The following is a 26,895-nucleotide window of genomic DNA, read 5'->3' on the forward strand; positions in this document are numbered from 1 at the left end:
ATGTGACTATTAATTTAATATTTTGCATTGAGATCTCTCCCATTTATATAATATATGTATTCTACTTCATGCTTATTTATAATTTTGAGCATGTGCCCAATTTTATTGCTTGATTTTAGACTTGCTCAATTAATCCATGGTTTACCTTTGTAATAAATTCCTTGCTAATAAAATAACTAAATAGTTCCCGCGTTTTGTTTTTGCTTTTGAATGTGACCTTTTGTGGATGACCAGTTGAAGATGTGAATGCATATTTTGATTGAGTTTGTGTCCATATACACATGTCTGTGAGATTCGTTGTGTCTGGTTCGTTTTGTTTGGCTTGTGCTAAACGATCGGGTCGCGTTCGGGTTCCTTTTTGAAAGTTAGCATATGGTGTCTTCACATGCAAGATTCTTTTTCCTTTTCATATTTTTCTTATAGTATACAAATCCATTCATATGACATTGATAATGATATTATGATTTATAAAGAGGATAGTTATAATTATGATAATGGGATGAAGATGGTAAAAACTGTTGCGCACCTGTTGCGCCCTGGATCCGCCACTGCATGTCATATCGAGTATTAACAAAAACAAAGGACATGTGCGAATATACCTCCACACAAGAAAAAAATGATAAAAAAAACATTAATAATAACATAGACAAAATAATCGATAAACTTGTACTTCAAGGAGACACAAATATGTCTCCATTGAGTGGGTGTTTCCTAGAAGTAATGCATGTCTTCAAAGACCCAGGAAGTTTCCAGTTTGTGGAATTAAATCAAATAACAATAATAATAATGATGATGATAATATTTCTATAGATCTGACATTTGGGAGACATTTTGGTGTTATTATACCTACTTATAGGAGACACCCACATGAAGGAGACATTTTCGTGTTAATAAACAAGAATTTATAACAATGTTAATAGAAATGATAATAATGATAATAGTTATTATAATTATAACGATAATAGTAATTTAATATAGACTAAGCCTATGTGCAATCCTTATAACCCTTTAGGCTTGTATGAAGACTAATAGTATGTTCAAAAATCTATAAAGCAAAACATACATTTTAATTATGTTACATTTATATATATATATACATATATGTGTGCATGCTCAGTATCACTATCATTAGGAGACATGTCTCCCAATAGTATGAGAAAGACAAAATGTCTCCCTTTTGTTGCTCAGATAGTAATGAAACGTAAAGGAGACATAAATTACGACGGTATATCTTTTACCGAAAAAGTGTGTCTTTGAGGGTAAAAAGTAATTAAGTAATTGAAAGACTCTGGTTTGAAGATCTTTTCTGCGAAATAAAAACGAAAGTTTGTATGCTTGTTTTAACTTTATGGTACCATTTTGCTACTGTCTCCAAAATATTGATTTTTATCACATGTCTTCCGTATGTGCAATCCATAGTTATATATATATATATATATATATATATATATATATAAGAAGTTTAGAATTAAATGTACCCTTTAACATGGTATTGTCTACTGATAATGACAAAATTCACACGTTTTGTTATTATTTGTTTATTATAATCAGGGAGGTGATCACCCCCTGTTATAATTATTTCCAAATCGAGGAGTGTGAGATTTTGAGAATGCATTGCAATTTTGCAAATACCCACCCCAATCCAAGGATGGTCGCGACTCCTTCTCTTCTCTTCCACACCCCCCCCCCCTCTCTCTCTCTCTCTCTTTCTCTCTCTCTCATTTTCATATCTGTCTAGGCTTTCTAGCATACGTTCGCTTCTTTTCTTCTTCAGTCATGTAATGTCTCCCACAGCATGTTTCAGAATGGAAATAGATATAACCAGACCAATAAATAATACAAAGGGAAAGGATTGTGGAAAATACAAATTTATTAGTTGCGTCATTGTTTAGGTATAAACATTTATCTGTTCAAGGAATGAATGAATTCAACAGTAAGACGATTACCAGAGATAGAAACAAAACTGTTCATTTTAAACATCGATATATATTTTTAGCACGCTTCATTAAATAGCATAATTAAGAATCTGAAATAGCATGAAAGAAATAATAAAACAAAATGTATATTTATGAAAATGGTTGTAAACACAAATCTCATTGAATTAATTTTGTTTGCGACTTGTACTTCTCGTTATACGCCACATGTCGCACTGGCAAGAAACACAATTGTATCACTTCGATAAAGAAGAAAATGTATGTATATGTATGTATGTACAGCTAAAAGTTCAAGAACACGAATATTACAATTCCAAATGGGATGATCGATGATTATAATGTATTTTATTTTACATCGGACCACTGGGCCCGTCTTATACAGAGTTGATATTAATTGCAACTTATATATGTACATAAGAGATAGGAGATTGCAAATTTGGGATTGATTTGGATCAATCGCAACTCTTTATAAGACGGGGCCCACAATCTCACAAACAGGCACGGGCAATATTTGCACCATTTACAAAAAATAGAAGATTTGCTATAATATACATGTATGTACATCTTTAACGCTCTAACGATATATTACAAGCATTATACATAGGCCTATATACAATTTACAAATACAAAAATATCAATTTAAACAAAAAAGGAATCGGAAAACTAAATGATATACATCTGGGGCCTGCTATGCTATGCTACGAAAGCGCACCATACCAGGGAAAAAGGAGATATTGACACGAATTTCACTGCTTTCCACTTCTCTTATCAAATTTTTTTTTTAATTTTTTTTTTTTTTACTACATATCAGTTACTACCCTTCACTTGTTTCGATTCTCCATTGTATCTTTTGCGTAAATCCGATGACTTAACTTCTATTCCCTTATTGCCACACGCTGGTGTGCCCGGTGATAGAACAGCCCATCTGTATTCGTACAAGTGTGGGCTGATGAGTTGGAGATTCGAGAGGGAAGGTGGTTAACATTTTGGCTTGAGGGCTGGTAAGTTCGTTGTCGCCGAGCCACTTGATGAAATTAGAATATACAAACACATTGCAAATCCATTGGCAAAATTTAGTCTCATAGTCCTGTTTTGAGATTGACATTTCGATTCTCTCAACTTCTGGTTTGATACTTTTAATGTGTTTATTGATTCGAATTCTCTGAATATTTCTTAGAATGGATTTTTGCTAATGTATAAGATTTGTATGTATTTGAATAAAATCTATTTCAAATTGGCCAAGAGATACAATAATAATATTTTACTTGATTGTATATGTTAAGTTCTATATTTTTATCTTTAATATATAATCAATAAAGGAACAATATATGTATTCAGGCAAAACTTTCTGTGATTTCTGAACTATTATTCAAATTTATTTTTCTCCTGCTTTTTTTATGACTGCCCTCCTCTACGATTATTTCTTTATTTTGTGTCAGATCTGTGCCTCTAAGTTTTCTTTCACGTTTTAATGGTGTGCGTTCATTTACGTCTTCTTCTTCTTCTTCTTCCTCCGATGAAGTAGTTCTCCCTTCGTTTAACTCATTGACTACAATTGCCTCATCCTGTACTTGTGAAATGAATTTGCCCCCACCCGAGATTCTATGTCCGTTACTTTCAGAGTATTTATTTTCTTTTGTATCATTGGAACGCCTCTTTAGAAAAATTACCCTTAGGATTATGAGAGAGACGATAACGATTATGACGACTATCGCTACAACAACAACCACAATGATGATAACATTCAATTTACCATCTATTTTACTAGTTTCAGTTCTTCTAGTGACATCTTGATACATCTGATCAGCAGCCATTAGGATGTTTCTATTCTGACCGTCATCATGGATGACGTTCAACGTAGAAGTTTCCATACTTTTAGCTACTATCTCCTCGCAAAAAGAAAAGTTCAAAGAACTTATATTGTGATTTGCTAGTCCATTTGGATTAGAACATATTGGATTATCAATCTTGACGTCTTCATCGTTGGTTATTGAGAGTTGTTGATACCACTGACGTAACGGCTCCAGGCCACAGATGCAATCCCATGGGTTGCCTTCCAGAAACAGAATTTCAACATTGTTTGTCAAGATTTCCAAAGTCACATTGTCAAGTTGAAGTAGACTGTTCCAACGTAAGTCCAGACGAATGTTTGGAAGATTAAGAACATTGCCAATGGCAACCAATCTGTTTCCAGAGAGATCAATGGTCATCAGATGATCCATATGCACAAAGAGATCAATGGTAAGGGATGAGAGAGAATTGTTGGACAGGTCTAGGTAAACTAACGATGACAGGTCTTTGAAGATATCTTCAGGAAGATCAAGGAGTTTGTTCATGCCGAGGAAGAGACGTTCAAGGTTCTTTAATTCTTGGAAGACGCCTGAAGTCAGTTGAGATAGGTGATTCTGGTAGAGGTCAATAACCTCTAGCTTCGGTACGAGTTGAAAGGTCCCGTTTTCTATTACTCGTAGCGAATTCCTACTCAGGTAGATGTTTCTGAGTCGATTTTCTGTTCCATTTAGCGCATATCCATCGAATGTTTGTAGATTGTTGTAGAGAAGCTTGATTGACTTGAGTTGAGGTGCCCCAATAAATGTATTTGCTTCGATCTGGAGAAAGTAAGACAGAAAGGCCTTGTAAATAATCTCCAGCATAACAATTGATATGTTTACTGTACTAGAAACCTGTGAAATAATTCAAGGAGGGGGGGGGGGGGGGGACTAGGCAGTGAAGCCCACTTTGGGAGACCAATACCAATATTGAGAAGAACATCACCTCACATCGGATAGCGAGTATGTAAAGAAACACAGGACTATGAAAATGTGCTTTATGTGCCCATTTGGTAATTAGAGGCGATTCCTCAATGGAAAGACCCAATAAAGTCATTGGATTGTACAATGATGTGTAATAATTTGTTATTGTGATCAGTGAAACTTTACCTCATCTGAACTTAGAGGGCAAAGGTGCCCTTTGTGCAAACAAAAAATAGCTCATTTATGTGCAATAAAAGCCTTTTTCCCTCCAAAATATATAATACAATGCAATTACTTTATATAATTATGAGATGGGTTTCTATTTGAAAAAGACATTAATGTAGCTCTACAGGATAAATTACCCCATGTCGGCTATTTTGAAGGGGGACAAAATGGGCACAACGGACCACAGTGACTAAAATATGAAATTAATTATATATGTACTACCCCTCAGGAGCGGCGGAGCGACTTCCGAAGGTGGAGAGGGGGGGGGGGACCAACAAAAAAGGGCACTTTCTGGAAATTGGTAGACATTGGTATATACCCCTGTGTGCCATCCACGCCAAGAGGGTTACCATCATGCCCAAAGACATTCCCATTCCTACATTGGGATCAGAGGCGGCGCTCCCGGGGGTGAGGGCAGGGGGGGGGGGGAGGGGGCACAGTGCCCCCTCCCCCCCACTTTTTGAAGTACCCCAAAAGTGCCCCTTTTACTTTTAAAGGTGCCCCTAGTAATTTTTTAAAGTGCCCCTTCCCCTTTCCACCTCTGATAAGTGCCCCTTTTATTTTCACACGTACCCCTTTTCCTTCGACAAGTTACCATTTTCCTTTGCAATAAGTGTCCATTTTCCATTCTCATAAGTGCCCTTTTGCATCTCTAGTAAGTGCCCCTTTTCGCGTTTGATGAGTGCCCCCTTCACCTCTGATAATTGCCCTATTCAAATCTGAGAGGTGCCCCTTTTACTTTGACAAATACTCCCTTTTTTGTAAGAAGTGCCCCTTCCCCTTTTGATAACTACCCCTTTTTAACTCGGATAAGCGCACCTTTTCATCTATGAAAACAGTCCCTTTTCATTCTCATAGCCCCTTTCCATCTCTGGTAATGACTCTATTAAATTCTGAGAGGGACTCGTTTTACTTTGAGTGCCCCTATTCCTGCTGATAAGCGCTCTTTCCATCTTCGATAACTCCCCCTTTTGTGTTGACACGTGCCCCTTTTCCTTCCTAAAAAATGCTCTTTTCCTTCTTATAAGTGCCCCATCCCCTTCTCATAAATCCCCCTCCACCTCGCGATAAATTCCCCTATAAAAAATCTGAGGTCGCAGTTGTGTTTTTTTTTGTGTTATCGGCGTTTCATTCTTTTTGAGAATATTTACGCCTTTCAATTTTTTTTTCTCGTATACTTTCTGTAAAATTCGTTCTCTTCATAAATCTCTATTTTTTTAACATATTTTCATTTCTCTTATCCCTTCTTCTTCCCTTTCTTCCTCTTCCTCTTTTTTTAATAGCTTAATCAGTGCAAAAACTACATCTTTTAAAGGAAAAAACACAATCCAGATGGGGGAAAAAGAAATTTTCTCATAATGGAAGACTAGAAAGACCTTTGATAAGTAACTTAATTATATCATCTATAAATGCGAGCGAGCTTTCGGGGAAATGGCTCGTGGTTGCTTTAAATTATGGACGTTTAATGATGAAAGTAAGTGATAAGACACTGATTAGAAATGAAAAGAAGCACGTGTCAAACTACAAAGGGTAATTATCAGAGGTGAACATGGGGCACTTCTCACATCAGAAATGAGGCACTCACTAGGGACGAAAAAGAGCACTTATGAGAATAAATAACGAGCACTTATGATAAATGAAAATGTCCATTTGTTGAAGAAAAAGGAGCACCGATCAGATTTTTTAGGGGCATTTATCGGAAGTGAACGGGGCTTTTATGCAAAAGGGGAAGTGGCTCTTATCAAAAAGAGAAAAAGAGGCACATGTTAAAAGAAACGGGGCACTTATCAGAGATGAAAAGGGGTAATTATAAGAAGGGGAAGACGCACTTATAAGAAGGAAAAAGAGCATTTATTAGAAAGGAAAACGGGTAGTTTGTAGAGATGAAAAGAGCACTTATCAGGTGGGGAAGGGGCACTTGTCAAAGTAAAACGAGCATCTCTCAGATTTGAAAATGGGCAATTATCGGAGGTGAAGGGGCACGTATCTGAAGTGAAAAGGAGTAACTTCTCGTACCTGAAAAAGTTCACTTACCAGGGTTGAAAAGGGGCACTTATGAAAATTAAAAGGGGCATTTATAAAAAGGGGAAGGGGCTCTATTTTATAAAAATGGGGGGAATTATCATAAGGAAAAGGGGAACTTATTGTAAAAGAAAGGCACATGTGAATATAAAATGAGCGCTTATCCGAGTTAAAAAGAGGTAGTTATTCAAAGAGCCAGTGGCTCTTCTTTCAAAGGAAAAAGGGCAATTATCGGAGGTGAAGGGGGCACTTATTAGAATGAAAAGGGGCATTTATAAAAAGGGAAAGCGGCTCTATTTTATAAAATTGGGGGGGGGGGGGCTTATCGTAAGGAAAAGGGGAAATTATTAGAAAGGAGAAGGCACATGTGAATATAAAAGGAGCGCTTATCCGAGTTAAAAAAGAGGTAGTTATTCAAAGAGCCAGTGGCTCTTCTTTCAAAGGAAAAAGGGCACTTGTCAAAGTAAAAGGGTCACCTCTCAACAAATTTAAAGATTTGTTAGGTCTCAATGCGAAAAATTACATCTTCTAAAGAGGAAAAAACCCAATCCTGATGGGGTTATAAGAAAATTGCTAATAATGGAAGAATGAAAAGACCTTTGATAAGTAACAAAATTATATCATCTATAAATGCGAACGAGCGTAGGGATCAAGCTTTGGGGGAAATCGCTCCTAGAGTAACTTCTCGTACCTGGAAATGGTCATTTACCAGAAATAAAAAGGGGGCATTTATGAGAAGGGGAAGAGGCTCTTTTTTAATGGGGCACTTGTCAAAAAGGAAAAATGTGAAAATAAAAGGTGTGGTTTCCCCTGTTTAACTCGGGTTAAACAAAGGTAGTTATTAAAAGGGGAAGGGGCACTTCTTACAAAAGAAAATTGGCACTTGTCAAAGTAAAATGAGCATCTCTCAGATTTGAAAATGGGCAGTTATCGGAGGTGAAGGGGGCACTTGTCTGAAGTGAAAAGGAGTAACTTCTCGTACCTGGCAAGTGTCATTTACCAGATATAAAAAGGGGGCATTTATGAGAAGGGGAAGGGGCTCTTTTTTAATGGGGCACTTATCATAAGGAAAAGGGGCACTTATTTGAATGGAAAAGGGGCACATGTGAAAATAAAAGGTGTGGTTAGCCCTGTTTAACTCGGGTTAAACAGAGGTAGTTATTAACAGGAGAAGGGGCACTTCTTACAAAAGAAAAGGGGCACTTGTCAAAGTAAAAGAGGCACCTCTCAGATTTGAATTGGGCAATTATCAGACGTGAAGGGGGCACTTACCGAAAATTAAAAGGGGCACTTCTCGTACCTAAAAAGGGGCACTTACTAGAGATTAAAAAGAGCACTCATGATAATGGAAAAAGGCCACTTATGTGAATGGAAAATAGACACTTATAAATGGGCACTTGTCGATGGAAAAGGGGCACATGTCAATATAACAAGGGCACTCATCAGATGCAATAAGGATCTGGAATCATCTGCCAGGCTCAGCAGTTGCTCAGCCGCTCTACCCTCCATCAGAATGATGCAGCCCCCTGTTGGTTCCCACATACTAGCTTGGTTTTTACTTGCACTGGACTTAGCACATTTTACTGTAAATTAACGAGTGCTTTGTCCACACACCATTCCTGCAATTCATGACACTCCTTGTAGTTACTCGCCTCACCTACCATCCCAGCATAGATTCCCGAATGAGCTGCCAAAGGGATTACCCAACCAAGTACCAAGGTGAAAAGGGGAAGGGGCTCTTTTACAAAGTAATATGTGCACTTGCCAAATTAAAAGGGGCACTTTCCTATGTAAAAAGGGGCACTTTTGGAGTGCTTGAAAAAGTGTGGGGCACTGTGCCCCTTGCCCCCTCCTCGGAGGGCCGCCTCTGGCACTATGCCCCCTGCCCCCCCCTCACTTCCCGGGAGCGGCTCCTCTGCTACCACTTCTGCTACAGTCAAATGTGCTCACACCTGTACTGTGCCATCACAATGTGCACAGTATTACTGATCTGAGGGGAATACCCGGCCATTGTGTTTGAATTTCAACGGCCGTTTTGAATTTCAGTTACCATTTCATTGGTCGTAGCCTACAGTATTTGAACACAACATACAAGCAATTTATAGTTTCAATGTACTACGCTTGAAATCCTGTGCATCGGAGTAACTTATGGTTAAGTTGAATTAGACTACAACTGTCTTATTCAAACAGTCTCAACGGGTTTCCATACCCCCAAATAGGAAATACTGAGAACATACATGCAGGTCTATGGATCATATACATGACAATTATATTTAATTCAACCTTGGACTTTAGTTTACAAGTCTACGTTTCAAATATTTGTTTTCTTTCGATGACCTGTCCAGGTCCTCGGTAGATTATAAAGACAATACCCCCACAACTCAAAATTTCTCCTGAACTCTATGAAGAGAAAACCAAAATACACTCCATATTTTCCATTGAACTCTATACACTACGGGTTCATTGATATTTTCTCTATCTCTCCTTCTCTTTTGTTCTGCCTTATTCTCCTCTCCCCCTCTCTCTCTTCTTCAAGTGGAGTCTCTTCAATATATCTCAATCTCTATAGATACATTCCCTTATATTGCTCTAACTAATAACAACATAATTTATATATATATTTACATTGATAATAGTACTAATTACAAGGCGGTACTTACGTGTGATATGTTGTTGTTAGACAACAAAAGGTACTTCAGGAAAGGAAAGCCTCTGAATATCTGAGGTTCGATCGTGGTGATGTGATTGTAACGGAGAGACAAATACGAAGCAGCATTGCATTCGATGGGTATAGTGTCCAATGATCTGTATTCACAGTTGGCCTGCTGGAAAGCTTCAACGTATGAACATTTTCTATGACAAGGCGACGAGCGTTGAGATTCAACGCACTGACACAGGCACATGATCAAGATGGTAAGAAATATAGTAAAGGATTTGACTCCTTGCCCTGAAAATGACGCTATATACACAGAGAACACAGACATTCTAGAATTTGTAGTTTTAACGGAGGCCATGTTTAGTTTGTGATCGTTGCTTGAGTGTACCAGTATCAAATGAAATTAAAACGGCCCGCGGTCGATTTGTATACATATTCATAGCACTATTGTCAACACTACTATTGGTTGAATCATATCATGTGATCCAGCCTAATTGTATTTAAAGGTAACTGCATACATTTCACAATTTACCGCCAAGTTCAAAGTGCACACAGTGCTGTTTATTGTATCTAGTAAACAATAAATGCTTTTTTGAAAATATGACATGAATATGACGGTTTATATTAATTATGCCACGTACTCTGGTGATCTCTTTTGCCGAACCACAACGATCTCGTGTTTTCAACGTAAGAGGAAGAAAATAATCATCCCGAATGTTTGACCCCCTCCCCTCTGAAGCCAAGGTCTTGTTGCAAAAACAAAAACAAACAAAAACTGGACTATTTTTTATTTCATGATTTAGCCGCTTTTCATGAAATTAAATTACCATCCTGTGAACAATCAGGTTTGCATCTTTAAATTAATGTTTAATGCATTGCTTCTTAAAATCAAAATAAACTTATCACCAAATTCTATGATCAACCAGTACTTTGTCCAAGACAATGACGTAGTTAAACGGGTTCATAGGGGCCCCTAAATAAAAGAAGAGAAGAAATAGAAAGAGAGAGAGAGAGAGAGAGAAAGAGAGAGAGAGAAAGCGGGACAGGGGAGAAGAACATGGAAAGGGAGACGATATCAGAAAAGAAGATGAAATGACCTCTCCCTTCTTCTCTTTACTGTATTTCATCCACCAACCGTTGCCATCCCCTACAATGATGCAGGTGCCAGCTCCCATTGTCTGGGCCCACGCTACGCCACACAGTTCAAAATAAATACTCATTGAGGCAATGATGAGTTGAAAATGGTTAACGAGGCCACACAATTCAAAATAAATACTCATTGAGGCTATGATGAGTTGAAAATGGTTAACGGGGCCACACAGTTCAAAATAAATACTCATTGAGGCTATGATGAGTTGAAAATGGTTAACGGGGCCACACAGTTCAAAATAAATACTCATTGAGGCTATGATGAGTTGAAAATGGTTAACGGGGCCACACAGTTCAAAATAAATACTCATTGAGGCTATGATGAGTTGAAAATGGTTAACGGGGCCACACAGTTCAAAATAAATACTCATTGAGGCTATGATGAGTTGAAAATGGTTAACGGGGCCACACAGTTCAAAATAAATACTCATTGAGGCTATGATGAGTTGAAAATGGTTAACGGGGCCACACAGTTCAAAATAAATACTCATTGAGGCTATGATGAGTTGAAAATGGTTAACGGGGCTATAACATATATATTATTTAGAAGGGGGTTTAGGGTGTGCCTTCAAACGCACCCCAAGTGTAAAAAATATAATGATGGGGTTTGTTGGAAACAGGCTGATATTTACAACATGTAGGTTACTTTTTGGCTTGACAACTGTAAATGTACGAATGAGTCTCGGAGTAATCAGACTAATCCCACTTCACACGATACAACTGCGATGTCGAAATACTAACGGAAAGTTCAAAGTGCGCAGTGCTCTTTATGTATCTAGTAATCAATAAATGCCTTTTGAAAATATGACATGAATATGACGGTTCACTTAGTTCTATTATGCCACTTACTCTGGTGAGTGGTGACGAATCACAATGATCCCGTACATGTTCATGGTTTGGCCGCATCTAAAAGAATTGGAGATTGTTAGTTTTTTTCTTCTGTTGAGAATTAATCGAGGGAGATGAAACATAATAAAAAGATCGTTCAGGCCCGCTTTTAAAGATGCTACTTTGTGGATGGGCTTTATAGGTTGAACCAATCATTAGTCATTGTCAGTGCACATGTTCATATTACTACAGGGTGAAGATAGAATATAAACAGAATTGCTGTTTCTCGAAAAGGATGCAAAATATCCATATTTCTGTATACATGTCTGCGAACAGGAGTGTCTGAAGAAACAGAGTCGGTAATTTGGGAACCTCGTGTTAGAGGCATGTCGTTATCAGTCTAAAGAACGAAGAAAATCAACGGGAATAGGAGGAAAATAATATTATTTACGTAGTGAGTATGAGCAGGAAAAAGAGTAGGGCAAAGGGAGGGGGAGGGGGGGGGGGGGCTATCACGATGTATTGAAGAGCCGCATCAAATTGGTTGAACTTGTAACTTATAATAACATAATTAAATACTTTGATTTGATAGGGGTGTCGTGATCTAGTGGATATGTCTTATGGATCATATAATTCGCAGTTCGAGTCCTGCCACTCTTCACCCAGTAAATGGGTACCTGATAGGTATTTATTCCATGAATGCTTTGAGCGCCACAGGGCAGATGGGCTGAAGCCAGGGTAATAATACTACTTCAAGGGTGTCTTGAGCATAGCCTGGAAAGGATACGTGCGTAATACAAATGTAAATCTTTATTATTATCAAACTTGAACTTGAGAATTTTCATCCAATATTAATCATATAGCAATAGGTATAAACCGTTTTATACAATAACATAAAAGTATAAAAGGAAATGCAATATAGCATGAAAGCTATTTGTCAAAGATATATATATTATACAGAGAGAGAGAGAAAAGGAGAGAGAGAGAAAGAGGCAAAGAGAGAGAGAGAGAGAGAGAAAGAGAGAGAGAAATCAAGAAAGAGATATTACACGGTATTTCTACTGATAAGGCCAACAGCAGGGGTGGGCGGGCGGATTTATTTATTTATTTTTTTTTAAATTTATTTTTTAATTTTTTAATAATTTTTTTAGCTTCATTTTTTGATTTTTTTTTTTAAAATAATTTTTTTCCAAAAAAAAAAAATAATAATTGGGATGTCAAGCATTTAAACAAACATAGTCTATAAAACACTTTAACCCATTGCTTACTAGAACCGGGTGGTCCCTGTGGGAATTAGAGAATTCAGTAGTCAACAGGTTAATATGGTGACTAGTTTAATGTACAATGAATATCAAGACCAACACAGAAAGTATTTTTGGCTTTGAAAGACAGCACCTTTTTAATCTCCATTGTACTACTTATAGCTACTTGCGCCCTCTATATAGCAAACAATGCCTAATCGGTAACCATTGGTCCCCCATGGTCCTCTTTATCTTATGTTAACTGAGAGCTGATTTTAAGAGATAACCACCTGTCCAGTGACCTTGCAGGGTGGTCTAACCCCTCCTGTAAACTAGTACAGATGAGCTTAAAATGAGTTTAAGAATGCTCAGAACCTGAATTGAATGAACGGCATTTTGACATAGAAAAATAAAAATAGCAAGTTTAATAAATAATAGTTTTTGGCTTTGAAAGACAGCACCTTTTTAATCTCCATTGTACTACTTATAGCTACTTGCGCCCTCTATATAGCAAACAATGCCTAATCGGTAACCATTGGTCCCCCATGGTCCTCTTTATCTTATGTTAACTGAGAGCTGATTTTAAGAGATAACCACCTGTCCAGTGACCTTGCAGGGTGGTCTAACCCCTCCTGTAAACTAGTACAGATGAGCTTAAAATGAGTTTAAGAATGCTCAGAACCTGAATTGAATGAACGGCATTTTGACATAGAAAAATAAAAATAGCAAGTTTAATAAATACAGAATTGCGTACTGAAAAGACCAAACTGGCAACGGGACGCATTTTTTTTTTTTTTTAAAGTACATGTATGTACAGCTTAAAGTTCAAGATCAAGTACTTAAGATTTCTATATGGTTGATCAAAGATTCTAGTGTATATTTTTTTACACCTTCGAACGTGTTATAATTGACTTAAAAATAAATCAATATATTATTGTATATCGGGACATCGATCCCTCCACCAACAGCTTACAAAAACTGATAATGAAGACTTGGTAAACACGTAAACCGTCAGAAAAGTTATGCCCGCGAGACCGATAGTAATAGTCTTATAGGGTGTCCGTTTCGTGCGTATATCCCTGATTAATTTGTTTCAACGAGTAACATATTGCTCCGATTGTCTCATTTTCGCTCGCGTGAACATTGCCAGCACAAACCACTGACCTCTACCTCCTACACGGATCATCGCACATTCCCTTTCACTATACGTTATGTACTATGTACAGAAAGTATTTTTGGCTTTGAAAGACAGCACCTTTTTAATCTCCATTGTACTACTTATAGCTACTTGCGCCCTCTATATAGCAAACAATGCCTAATCGGTAACCATTGGTCCCCCATGGTCCTCTTTATCTTATGTTAACTGAGAGCTGATTTTAAGAGATAACCACCTGTCCAGTGACCTTGCAGGGTGGTCTAACCCCTCCTGTAAACTAGTACAGATGAGCTTAAAATGAGTTTAAGAATGCTCAGAACCTGAATTGAATGAACGGCATTTTGACATAGAAAAATAAAAATAGCAAGTTTAATAAATACAGAATTGCGTACTGAAAAGACCAAACTGGCAACGGGACGCATTTTGATCCTTGCAAATGCATAAATGGTATGTTTGGCATTTAAGATTGCTCCCCCCCCCCGTAAAAAATAATAATTGAATTACAAAAAAAAAAAAAAAAAAAAAAAAAATTACGAGCGGGCGGTCGAGGACAACCAAATAATTTTTTGTTGTTGGCCTAATGAAAAAAATTCCAACGTTTTGTTATTGTTTATTATAATCATGCCATTTTTCGGGAGGAGTATTCTCTCAATAACTGGACATACTTGAACCTTTTCCGCAAGATGAAGAGCATATTCATAACTTTTCCAAATCGAGGAGTGGGGAGATTAACAATTATGAGAATGCTTTGCTTTTATGCAGTGTACCCACCTTAACTACGGAAAGTCGCAACTCCTTTCTTTTCTCTTCCTCACCCATTTCTCTCTCACTCTCTCTCTCTCTCTCTCTCTCTCTCTCTCTCTTTCTCATGCATACTTTCGCTCCTTTACTTCTTCAGTCATGCATTGTCTCTCCAAGATCCCATTTTCTATATCCATCTTAATATTATCTACTTGCCTTCATCACAACTTGCATGTCCGCAACATTGTTCAGAATGCAAATAGACTTGACCACACCAACAAAAATACGGAGGAAAAGACATTTGGAAAATACAAAATTTTATTGCGTTGCTTGTAGGTATGTACATTTATCTCTGCAAGGAGGCATAATTTCGACATTAAGGAATTGCACGAAATGGAAACAAAGCTTTTCATTGTAAATATCGACAGATTTATAAAACGCTTCATTAATTACTAAATAGGTTGTAACCAAAAATTTAATTGGGTTTTTGTTTTGGACTTGTAGGTTTTTTTAAAGTACATGTATGTACAGCTTAAAGTTCAAGATCAAGTACTTAAGATTTCTATATGGTTGATCAAAGATTCTAGTGTATATTTTTTTACACCTTCGAACGTGTTATAATTGACTTAAAAATAAATCAATATATTATTGTATATCGGGACATCGATCCCTCCACCAACAGCTTACAAAAACTGATAATGAAGACTTGGTAAACACGTAAACCGTCAGAAAAGTTATGCCCGCGAGACCGATAGTAATAGTCTTATAGGGTGTCCGTTTCGTGCGTATATCCCTGATTAATTTGTTTCAACGAGTAACGACAGTACCGGTCTAATTTAGGCGATTTTTGCCGTTGTAAAGCACATTGGTAACAGTACTGTGTCCCAAAATTATGATAATATCTTGATGAACTTCATCATGATATAAGCAATTCTTCAAAATATTAAACAAAAAAAAATCAAATGTACTTTAAGAAAGACGGCATGCACAAACCAGCAATCAACAATGGTAATGTTTATCGCTGCGAAATTATTTCTTTATGTAGAGCTGTATTGTTGCATCGTCACCATTATGATTTTTCCATAAATAAGCTTTTATTGTAAATATCACTATTACGTTAATATTTTCATGTAGCTACGTTTCACTAAAGTATTATAGCTGTGTAATATGCACAGGATTTCGAATTAGTTCAAATTTTCCTCCAGCAAAAATTTGCTCCTAGACTGCTTACATTTAAGCTTATATTTATTACCGTTCTGTTGCAATTTCTCACATTTAACGACCTATATTAACTTCCCAAGTGGTGATATATTATCTGGAACATCGATAATTGACTTATTGCTATGATACAAGAAAACTGCATAATTTTCCGTTGTGATATCAAATGGGAATAATAAAAATGATGAAGATATTGACCTTCCAATTCTTATAATAATTAAATGCTATCATTGTATACTCTAACGCTAGTACGCTACAATAGAAGCAATATGCATACACAATATAAGTACACACATGTCATTATCAACAACAGACAATTTTTATCGGAAAGCCAATGATATGTACATCTAGGGCCTGTTACGTAAAGGAACACGTTTTTTTAAAGCTACGACCCAAAGAAAGATATTTACACAAACTTCACTGCTTTTCATTTCGGTTATCAAAAAGATTTGTTCTACATTTTCGGTTAGTACCCTTCACTTGTTTCGATTCTCCACTGTTTCTTTTACGCACTTCCGATGACGTAGTTTCTCTTTCCCTTCTCCCACATGTTGGTGTGGACTGGTGGGTAGGAGATTCGAGAGAATGACCCGTCTGTAATTTGGCAAGTTTCAGCAGATGAGTAGGAGATTTGCAAGGAGAGGTGGTTGATATTTTGGCTTTAGGGGTCGTTAGTGCGGGGTCGCCGAGCCACTTGATGAAATTAGAATATACAAAATAAAACACATTGCAAGCCCCTTGGCAAATCTTAGTCTCATGGTCCTGATTACAGATTGATATCTCGTTTCTCTCAACTTATGGTTGGGTACGTTTAATGTCTTTATTTGGATTTGAATACTCTGAATGCTTCTTATATTTTCTTACAATGACCAGTGCGATTATGAAAAGTAATAGTACACCAAACACGACTACAGTAGCAACAATAATGACCACCTGACGTGTGTCATCTCTGTAACTTATTTCAGCATTTTCTTGTACATGTAGACGGTCAGTGTTTACGACATCATTCTTCCGACTATCAACTGATGAGGTACTGATTTTGATGTTCATCTCGGGTATTTTCATCCTTGCTGGCGTTTCCGTACATAAAGTAGCATTCAAAATGCTTATTGTAAGATTTGCTACTTCACTGGGACCAAAGCATACGGGACTATCAATCTTGACGTCTTCATCGTTGCTTATGGATAGTTGTTAATACCATTCACGCAATGGCTCCAAGTCACATCTGCAATCCTACGGGCTGCCTTCCAGAAACAGACGAATGTTTGGAAGATTAAGAACATTGCCAATAGCAACCAATCTGTTTCCAGAGAAATCAATGGTCATCAGATGATCCATATGCACAAAGAGATCAATGGTAAGGGATGAGAGAGAATTGTTGGACAGGTCTAGGTAAACTAACGACGATAGGTCTTTGAAGATATCTTCAGGAAGATCAAGGAGTTTGTTCATGCCGAGGAAAAGACGTTCGAGGTTCTTTAATTCTTGGAAGACCCCTGATTCTAGACCCCCTCTACCAGAAACTGACTTCAGTTGAGATAGGTGATTCTGGTAGAGGTCAATAACCTCTAGCTTCGGTACGAGTTTAAAGGTTCCATTTTCTATGACTCGTAGGGAACTCCTACTCAGGTAGATGTTTCGGAGTCGATTTTCTGTTCCATTCAGCGCATATCGATCGAATGTTTGTAGATTGTTGTAGAGGAGCTTGATTGACTTGAGTTGAGGTGCCCCAATAAATTTATTTGCTTCGATCTAGAGGAGGTAAAATAACATAACAGATTTTGTTTGAGAAAGGCCTTGTAAAAAGATCTCCAGCAAAGCGATTTCCTATATCAATGTAAAGATCTAATAAAGCCATTCGGTTTTAGAAAAATGTGAAGTTATTCTTATTGTGATCAGTCAAACTTTACCTTAAACTTCTGACTTTGTTTCATAGATTTTTAAATATTTTTTGAAACATTTGTTTTCCAAACTTGCTCCACCTAAAAAACCTCCAGATCTCATTCCCCTTGTGACATCATCTGTCAGTCATCAATGAGCTAACTTGAGAAAGTGGCATGTAACTTTGCCAAGGTTTACCACCTGTTACAATACCACAAACAATAGCAACATATAAGTTGCTATGCCAGACATTTCAGACTAAACTAATATTCTAGAATAGACAATGGTATGTAATTTCCCCCAGCTTAGCACACGTTCATAATATAATTGCATGCTTCCATACATATACAATACATCATCATTGCCTTTGTCTTCCTGGTGATGCTACAACATGTCTGACGTAGCAACTTGTATGTTGCTATTGTATTACGTATTGTAACTGGTGGTCGACTTCGGCAAAGATACATATCACTTTCTCAAGTTAGCTCATTGATGACTTACAGATGATGTCACAAGGGGAATGAGATCTGGAGGTTTTTGGGGTGGAGCTTAGCAAGTTCGAAAAACAAATGTTTAAAAAAATATTTTAAATTCTATGAAACAAATTCAGAAGTTTACATATCAAAATATGAGATGTATGCAGGACTGCACACCAACATGAATACACTTGTATTTCGATGTCATGGGCCCTTTAATGTAGATCTACAGGATAAATTACCCCATGTCGGCTATTTTGAAGGGTACGAAATGGGCTAAACGGACCGCAGGGACCAAATATGAGATGAATAATAATTATTCAGGTACACTCGCCGTACCAATCACGTGTGCTCATACATGTGTCATCACAATGTGCACAGTAGACTATATCTAATCAGAGGGGGATACCCGTCCATTGTGTTGTGCATTTCAACGGTCGTTATCAATTTCAGTTTCCATTTCATTGGTCGTACAGCATTTGAACACAAAAGACAAGCAGTTTATAGTTTCGATTTACTACGCTTGACATCCTGTGCATTCGGAGTAACATATGATAATTTTGATAAAAGACTAATTAAAAACAGTGTTATCCAACCCGTGTCAACGGGTTTCCATATATACCCCCAACTACAAAGTAGTGAAAAAATACAAGCAGGTCTATGGATCACAAAACATGATAATTGGACTTTAGTTTACAGGTCTACATTTCAAATATTTGTTTTCTTTCGATGACCTTTCCTGGCCCTCGAAAGATTATGAAGAGAATACCCCCAAAACTCAAATTTTTCTACTAAACTCTATGAAGAGAAGACCAAAATACACTCCATATTACCCATTGAACTCTATACACTACGGGTTCATTGATATTTTCTCTAACTCTCCTTCTCTTTTGTTCTGCCTTATTCTCCCCTCCTCCTCTCTCCCTTCTTCAAGTGGAGTCTTTTCTAGAAATCTCAATCTCTAATTGTCAGATACATCTCCTCAGGCGCGTACGCAGGATTTTTTTTTCGAAGGGGGGGGGGGGGTTTCAAAATTTCGTAACGACTCAGCCAGCCGCTGAATAAGCGGGGAAGGGGGGGGGGGAGGGGTAAGAGCACATTTTTTGGTCACCCAATAGCACAATTTTTAAAATATTTTTTTATATTTTGTATTAAAATTAAGGGGGGGGGGGGTTTCCTCCAAAACACACCCAAAAAAAATTCCCCTTATATTGCTCTAACTACTAACATCACTTATAATATATATATATATTTATAATGGTACTAATTGCAAGGCAGTACTTACATGTGATATGTTGTTGTTAGATAGTAAGAGATACTTCAGGAAAGGAAAGCCTCTGAAAATCTCAGGTTCGATTATGGTGATGTGATTGTAACGGAGAGACAAATACGAAGCAGCATTGCATTCGATGGGTATATAATATAGTATCCAATGATCTGTATTTACAGTTGGCCTGCTGGAAAGCTTCAACGTACGAACATTTTCTATGGCAAGGCGAAGAGCGTTGAGTTTCAACGCACTGACACAGGCACATGATCAAGATGGTAAGAAATATAGTAGAGAATTTGACTCCTAGCAGTAAAAATGAAAAGGACTTATACATCTAAAAAATATAACTAATTAGGAAGACTTCCTCAAAAAAACGAATGATAATAGGTCCTTAAAAACGTACTTTAATGGGTTGACTGTAAAATATACTTGATGTGACCAATACAATTATTATGAAAGAAAGTAGTGATAAACGAAATGGCAATTTTTTCTTTCTAGCCCTTCACCTTCTATTGTTTATTCTCTTTTCTTTCTTTTGTGGGCGTGGAACTTTTTTTTTTTGGGGGGGGGAGGGCAGCATCCCCAAGCCCCTGCAGTAGGCCAGTATGTCTAGTTCGTCCTCCTTCATTTACCTCCCTTCTGTTTTGGATAGCGAGAGAGATACAGAGAGAGAGAGAAAGAGAGAGAGAGAAAGAGAGAGAGAGAGAAAGAGAGAGAGAGAGATAAAGAGAGACAGAGTTAGACAGAGAGAGAGAGATTGTTTATTGTACTATATATTGTAATACTTTATGGTTTATATATGTTATTTTAATTTTGGATATTTTGGTAGAAAAACTAAATCAAATCAAAATATACATTTTATATAATTATATATATATATAAGAAGTTTAGAATTAAAAGTACCCTTTAACATGGTATTGTCTACTGATAATGAAAAAATCCCCACTTTTTGTTATTATTTGTTTATCATGATCAGGGAGGTGATCACCCCCTGTTATAATCATTTCCAAATCGAGGAGTGTGAGATTTTGAGAATGCATTGCAATTTTGCAGATACACATTCTTAACTAAGGATTGTCGCGACTCCTTCTATTCTCTTCCACATCCTTTTCTCTCTCTCTCTCTCTCCCTCTCTCTTTTTTTTTTTTCTCTCTCTCTCTCTCTCTCTCTCATTTTCATATCTTTCTAGCATAATTTCGCTTTTTTGTTGTTGTATTGGCTCCCACAGCATGTTTAAGAATGGAAATAGACATAACCATACCAATACATAATACAAAAGGAAAGGATTTTGGAAAATACAAATTTTATTGCGTGGCGTCATTGCTTTGTATATACATTTGTCTGTTCAAGGAATACATGAATTGGATATTTAGACGATTGCAAGAGATAATAATTTAAACTGTTCATTGTAAATATCGAGATATTCTTAGTACGCTTCATTAAATAGCATAATTAAGAATCTGAAATAGCATGAAAGAAATAATAAAACAAAATGTATATTTATGAAAATGGTTGTAAACACAAATCTCATTGAATTAATTTTGTTTGCGACTTGTGCTTCCCGTTATGCGCCACATGTCGCACTGGCAAGAAACACAATTGCATCACTTCGATAAAGAAGAAAATGTATGTATATGTATGTATGTACAGCTAAAAGTTCAAGAACACGAATATTACACTTCCAAATGGGATGATCGATGATTATAATGTATTTCATTTTACATCGGACCACTGGGCCCGTCTTATACAGAGTTGATATTAATTGCAACTTATATATGTACATAAGAGATGGGAGATTGCAAACTTGTGATTGATTTGGATCAATCGCAACTCTTTATAAGACGGGGCCCACTATCTCACAAACAGGCACTGGTAATATTTGCACCATTTACAAAAAAGAGAAGATTTGCTATTATATACATGTATGTACAACTTTAACGCTCTTACGATATATTACCAGCATTATACATAGGCCTATATACAATTTACAATTTGGAAAACTAAATAATATACATATGAGGCCTGCTATGCTACGACGGCGCACGATACCACGACAAAAAGGAGATATTGACACAAATTTTACTGCTTTCAACTTCTCTTAGCAAATTGATTTTTGCTACATTTTCAATTACTACCCTTCACTTGATTTAATTCTTCATTGTGTATTTTTTCGTAAATCCGATGACTTAGCTTCTTTTTGCCTTTTCTCACACGCTGGTGTGGACCGGTGAGTACGAGCTTCGAAAGAATGGCCGTCTGTATTTTGGCAAGTTTCGGCTGATGAGTTGGTGATTTGAGAGGGTAGGTGGTTAACATTTTGAAATTAGAATATAATATACAAAATAAAACATTGCTAATCCCTTGGCAAAATTTAGTCTAATGGTCCGGCTTTGAGATTGACATTTCGTTTCTCTCAACTTCTTGTTTGAAACTATCAATTATCTTTTTTTTAATTTAAACTCTCTGAATGCTTCTTAAAATGATTTTTGCCTATCTATAAGATTTTCATGTATTCTAAAGTGGCAAGGAGAAATTATACTTGATTGTAAATGTTATATTGTATAATTTGTATCTTTAATATTGTATAATCAATAAAGGAACCATGTGGAAGGGTTAAACAGTATATGAATTTAGACACAACGGTGTGTGTTTTCATAACTATTATTCAAAACAAATTTTTCCTGCATGTTCTTTCCTTTGGTGTCAGATCTATGTCTCCACGATTTCTCTCGCGTTTTAATGGTGTGCGTTCATTAACGTCTCCTTCTTCTTCTTCCTCCGATAAACTATTTCTCCGTTCCTTTGTCTCCATTTGTATACTGGTTTTGTTCCCACCCCAGTTTCCTCGTCCGTTACTTTCAGAGTTTTTATTTGCTTTTATATCATTGGAACGCCTCTTTAACAAAACTACCCTGAGGATTATGAAAGAGACGATAACGATTATTACGACAAACGCTACAACAACCACAACAATGATAACATTCAATTTACAATCTATGTCACTAGTTTCAGTTTTTCCAGAGACATCTTGGTACATCTGGTCAGTAGCTATTAGGGTATTTCTAATCTGACTGTCATCATGGTTGACGTTTAACCTAGAAGTTTGCGTACTTTTAGCTACTATGTCGTGGCAAAGAGAAAAGTTCAAAGAATTTATCAACTGATTTGCTAGATCATTTGGATGAGTACATATCGGGTTATCAATATTGACATTTCCATCTTTGATTATAGAGAGTTTTTGATACCATTGACGCAACGGCTCTAAGCTACAGGTACAGTTCCATGGATTGCCTTCCAAAAGCAGAAATTCAATATTGTTTGTCAAGATTTCCAAAGTCACATTGCCAAGTTGACGTAGACTATTCCGACATAAGTCCAACCGAATGTTTGGAAGATTAAGAACATTGCCAATAGCAACCAACCTGTTCCCAGAGAGATCAATAATCATCAGATGATCCATATGCACAAAGAGATCAATGGTAAGGGATGAGAGAGAATTGTTGGACAGATCCAGGTAAACTAACGATGATAGGTCTTTGAAGATATCTTCAGGAAGATCAAAGAGTTTGTTCATGCCGAGGAGGAGCTTTTCCAGGTTCTTTAATTCTTGGAAGACCCCTGAAGTCAGTGGATATAGGTGATTCTGGTAGAGGTCAATAACCTCTAGCTTCGGTACGAGTTGAAAGGTTCCATTTTCTATGACTCGTAGCGAATTCCTACTCAGGTAGATGTGTCGGAGACTATTTTCTGTTCCATTCAGCGCATATCCATCGAATGTTTGTAGATTGTTGTAGAGAAGCTTGATTGACTTCAGTTGAGGTGCCCCCATAAACGTATTTGCTTTGAGCTGGAGGTAAGATAAGATAACACATTTTGTTTTAGAAAGGCCTTGTAAAAAATCTCCAGCATAGCAATTCAATGTAGAGATCTAATGTATAGACAACTATGGAGTTATCCTTATTGCGATCAGTCAAACTTTACCTCCGATAGTCTAAACTTATATGACAAAGGTGCCAATTGAGAGAAACAAAATATGTAGCATCTCCCTCTTCTATGTGCAATAAAAGCCCTTCTACCCCACAAAATATTTTGTTGTCATTTTACACCCATTATACACTGAAATTACTTTAATTGATAATGAGATGGGTCGCTATTTGAACTCACTGTCGCTCATATAGTTGGAATATTTTTGTTGAACCCCAATTGATGGAATTATTTTGAAGAAAAAAAAAAAATAGATCTAGATAATAGTATACATTCTCAGATTTCATTGACTAATTATTTGCCAATGTGTGTTTTGCGTGACTGCTAAAACATGTGTATGCTACTATGCTTATCAACTAGGGGACCTACCCCCTTAAGTCATAAATAACAGTAATGAGGATTAATGCCCCACAAAAGGGCACTAATATGGCACATCGACACGGTTTTGATCCTGGGGCCTCACAGATGAACATATTTTGATACCTTGTCAGGTCCCGGAAGCTTAGGGGTTTAAGGCAATAAATTACAGTCAGATAAGCATTCAGGGGCCCGCCTTAGGGCCCTGGTGGGGTCGAGAGGGCGTAGCCCCCGGAAGCTCAGGGGTTAACTATTCTTTCTTTCTTGCACTCTTTCTTTCTATTTCTCTTTAATATACTTTTTCAAAAAAAAGGGGGGGGTGGGGGGAGGGAGCTTGAGGCTCCCGATCCCCGCCGTTCCCCGGGCCCTGAAATGTAGGCATCTCAGGAAGCATATTTCTTGCCTGGCTGTAAATTTAGGAATTTGTCATTTTCCAACAAACGCATAAAAAAGTATAATTTACTAAAAAAGTGAGGAAAAATCTCGGAAAATTATGTCATATCAGCGTTATTTGTAACCACCGTTATGGAATTAGAAATAAACCACGTTTGAATTTTATTCTTGTAATTTATTCAAACGCATTCTTGAGTTCTAAAGCGTAACAATGGGATGTGTAACATTCCACTTGGCTTTGAAGTTCTATGCTCCGAACCGCGCTTCCACTGCGGGGACTTTCGGAAGCCAGGCACCAGTTTTACATTTATTACAAAATATTAAATTACCGGCAAAATTTTAGTGTAAATCAAAAACTTTATATGGGGATTTTATTGGGAATAGTGCATCAAACAAATTTTCAAATTTAAAACTCCGTCCTTCCTTTAATTTGTGTGCCAGAGTTGGTAAAAGAAAAATTACGTCCTGTCAAAAACTCAATATTTTAGGATGATGCGCTAATTTGTGCATGCTTTAATGTCCCGTTATTTGATCCATGGTTTACAATCTTCAATAACATTAAGTTTGCTAATGCGTGTTTTCGCGTGTTTTTTGTATTTTTCAAGTTTAAAAAAGGATGAAAGTACACAAGTTTGTGTTCGCTTGTTCTACTCTTTACACATTCAACAATGGATGAGAAATCATTGGAAGGGACAGCGAACAGTTGCAGTGATACCATTTTCTGATGTAGGAATTCTAACTCCCGAAATGTCATGCGCTCTTTTATCTCACCACCTGGTCAACAGTTGCAGATTAGCGCATACCTTTTCGGCGGCTTGGAGCATGGGGTCAAAGGAGAGCGGCTTGATTCCAGTCCTTCTCTATCACGTCCCTGCCCTAACCTATGTCAACGTGCACTAGCGTGTTGGTTAAAATTCACAAACGTCGGCATACGTTACTGCTATACGTCTGGTGTACGGAGGCATAAAAAGATATTAATGTAGATCTACAGGATAAATTACCCCATGTTGGCTATATTTAAGGGGGACATCTCATATTGGGTCCCTGCGGTCCGCAGGGACCCAATATGAGATGAATTATCCATGTTCTATAACTGTATCTGAGGGGATACCCGTCCATTGTGTTTGCATTTTAACGGCCGTTATCAATTTCAGTTTCCATTTCATTGGTCGTACAGCATTTGAACACAAAAGAAAAACAGTTTATCGTTAAGATGTACTTCGCTCGACATACTTGGAATTTGGAGTAACTTATGGTAATGTTGAATTAGACTACAACTGTGTTATCCCACCAGTTTCAACGGTTTCCATACCCCGCAAATTAAGGCACATAGTGAGAATATACATGCAGGTCTGACAATTGGACTTTAGTTTACGAATCTACGTTTCAAAGTTTTGTTTTCTTTCGATCACCTTTCCTGGCCCTCCGTAGATTACATGGGCGTAGATCTGTAATTGATACCTATTGTTCAGGGGGGGGGGGATGATCTATTCATTCACCCCCTGAACAATAGGTATTACGTAAGGATTGACGCCCATGGTAGATTACGAAGAGAATGTCCCCCAAAGTCAATATTTTCTACTGAACTCTATGAAGAGAAGACCAAAATACACTTTGTCCAATTTATACGACACGGGTTCAGTGATATTTTTTCTATCCCCCTACTCTCTCGTTCAGTTTTAGTCTCCCCTCGATCTCTCCCATTCCCTCTACTTCAAATTGAGTCATTTCAAGAAATCTTAATCTCTAATAGATAAATCCCCTTAATATATAGCTCTAACTACTAACATCACTTATATATTTTTTTATAATGGTACTTATTGCAATGCAGTACTTACATGTGATATGTTGTTGTTAGACAACAAGAGATACTTCAAGAAAGGAAAGCCTCTGAAAATCTCAGGTTCGATCGTGGTGATGTGATTGTAACGGAGAGACAAATATGAAGCAGCATTGCATTCGATGGGTATAGTGTCCAATGATCTATATTCACAGTTGGCCTGCTGAAAAGCTTCAACGTACGAACATTTCCTATGACAAGGCGACGAGCGTTGAGTTTCAACGCACTGACACAGGCACATGATCTCTAGGAGCGCGTTTATCTAGGCTTGCCACTAGATATGTACATATCGTACCCCACTATCGAACCCCACTATCGTACCCCACTATACGATCGTGATTTTCGGGATGTCGCGTTTATCGACCCTTCACGATTCAAAATAAAGGCCTTGTGTCTGCCCAGCTGTTTTGACCCGAGAAGCAGACAGTTTCTCGGAGGTCAACTTCACACGTATGCTTGTACACAGCACCTGGGAGGTCATATTTGTATGTGAGGTTCAAAACAGCTTTGCGTTTATCGATCTCTCAGAAACGTGATTCTGGCTGTATGTCACATTCAAAACGCACCTTTTTGCGTCTTTAGATATGCCCATATCTAAAGACGTTTGAAAAAGGCTTTGCGTTTATCTACTTCTAAATTTGCCTGAAAGACGTTTGAGAAACCTGATTCTAGCCAAAATTTTGCTAGATAAACGCAACCCAAGATAGTAAGAAATATAGAACAGCATTTCACTTCTTGTCCTGAAAATGACGCTTTATACACAGAGATCAC

At 37.3% G+C, this 26,895-nt stretch overlaps 2 protein-coding genes across 2 annotated transcripts; both read right to left on the reverse strand.

Annotated features, from left to right (window-relative positions):
* Window positions 1-2,741: 2,741 nt before the first annotated feature.
* LOC115919887 (insulin-like growth factor-binding protein complex acid labile subunit) lies at window positions 2,742-9,954 on the reverse strand. Its single transcript, XM_030974474.1, has 3 exons — window positions 9,595-9,954; window positions 3,942-4,543; window positions 2,742-2,880 (listed from the first exon to the last, which is right to left on the reverse strand). The coding sequence occupies exons 1-3, from the start codon at window positions 9,946-9,948 to the stop codon at window positions 2,742-2,744; spliced, it is 1,095 nt and encodes a 364-aa protein (XP_030830334.1). The 5' UTR covers window positions 9,949-9,954.
* A 7,187-nt stretch (window positions 9,955-17,141) lies between these two features.
* LOC115919888 (protein artichoke-like) lies at window positions 17,142-26,361 on the reverse strand. Its single transcript, XM_030974475.1, has 3 exons — window positions 26,123-26,361; window positions 22,222-23,397; window positions 17,142-17,675 (listed from the first exon to the last, which is right to left on the reverse strand). The coding sequence occupies exons 2-3, from the start codon at window positions 23,377-23,379 to the stop codon at window positions 17,157-17,159; spliced, it is 1,677 nt and encodes a 558-aa protein (XP_030830335.1). The 5' UTR covers window positions 23,380-23,397; window positions 26,123-26,361; the 3' UTR covers window positions 17,142-17,156.
* Between the last annotated feature and the right edge of the window lie 534 nt (window positions 26,362-26,895).

This window comes from Strongylocentrotus purpuratus, unplaced genomic scaffold (genome assembly GCF_000002235.5).
Source record: "Strongylocentrotus purpuratus isolate Spur 01 unplaced genomic scaffold, Spur_5.0 spur5_scaffold_7, whole genome shotgun sequence".
Lineage (NCBI taxonomy): Eukaryota > Metazoa > Echinodermata > Echinoidea > Camarodonta > Strongylocentrotidae > Strongylocentrotus > Strongylocentrotus purpuratus.

Coding starts and splice junctions, on each gene's coding strand:
- LOC115919887 (XM_030974474.1), bottom strand. CDS start 9,948: ATGGCCTCCGTTAAAACTACAAATTCTAGAATGTCTGTGTTCTCTGTG. Junction 4,544..9,594: donor CTAACAACAACATATCACAC/GTAAGTACCGCC, acceptor TACTTTCTCCAG/ATCGAAGCAAATACATTTAT. Junction 2,881..3,941: donor CTGGAGCCGTTACGTCAGTG/GTATCAACAACT, acceptor CCAACTCATCAG/CCCACACTTGTACGAATACA.
- LOC115919888 (XM_030974475.1), bottom strand. CDS start 23,379: ATGGGGGCACCTCAACTGAAGTCAATCAAGCTTCTCTACAACAATCTA. Junction 17,676..22,221: donor GAACATGCAGGAAAAATTTG/TTTTGAATAATA, acceptor TACCTCCTCTAG/ATCGAAGCAAATAAATTTAT.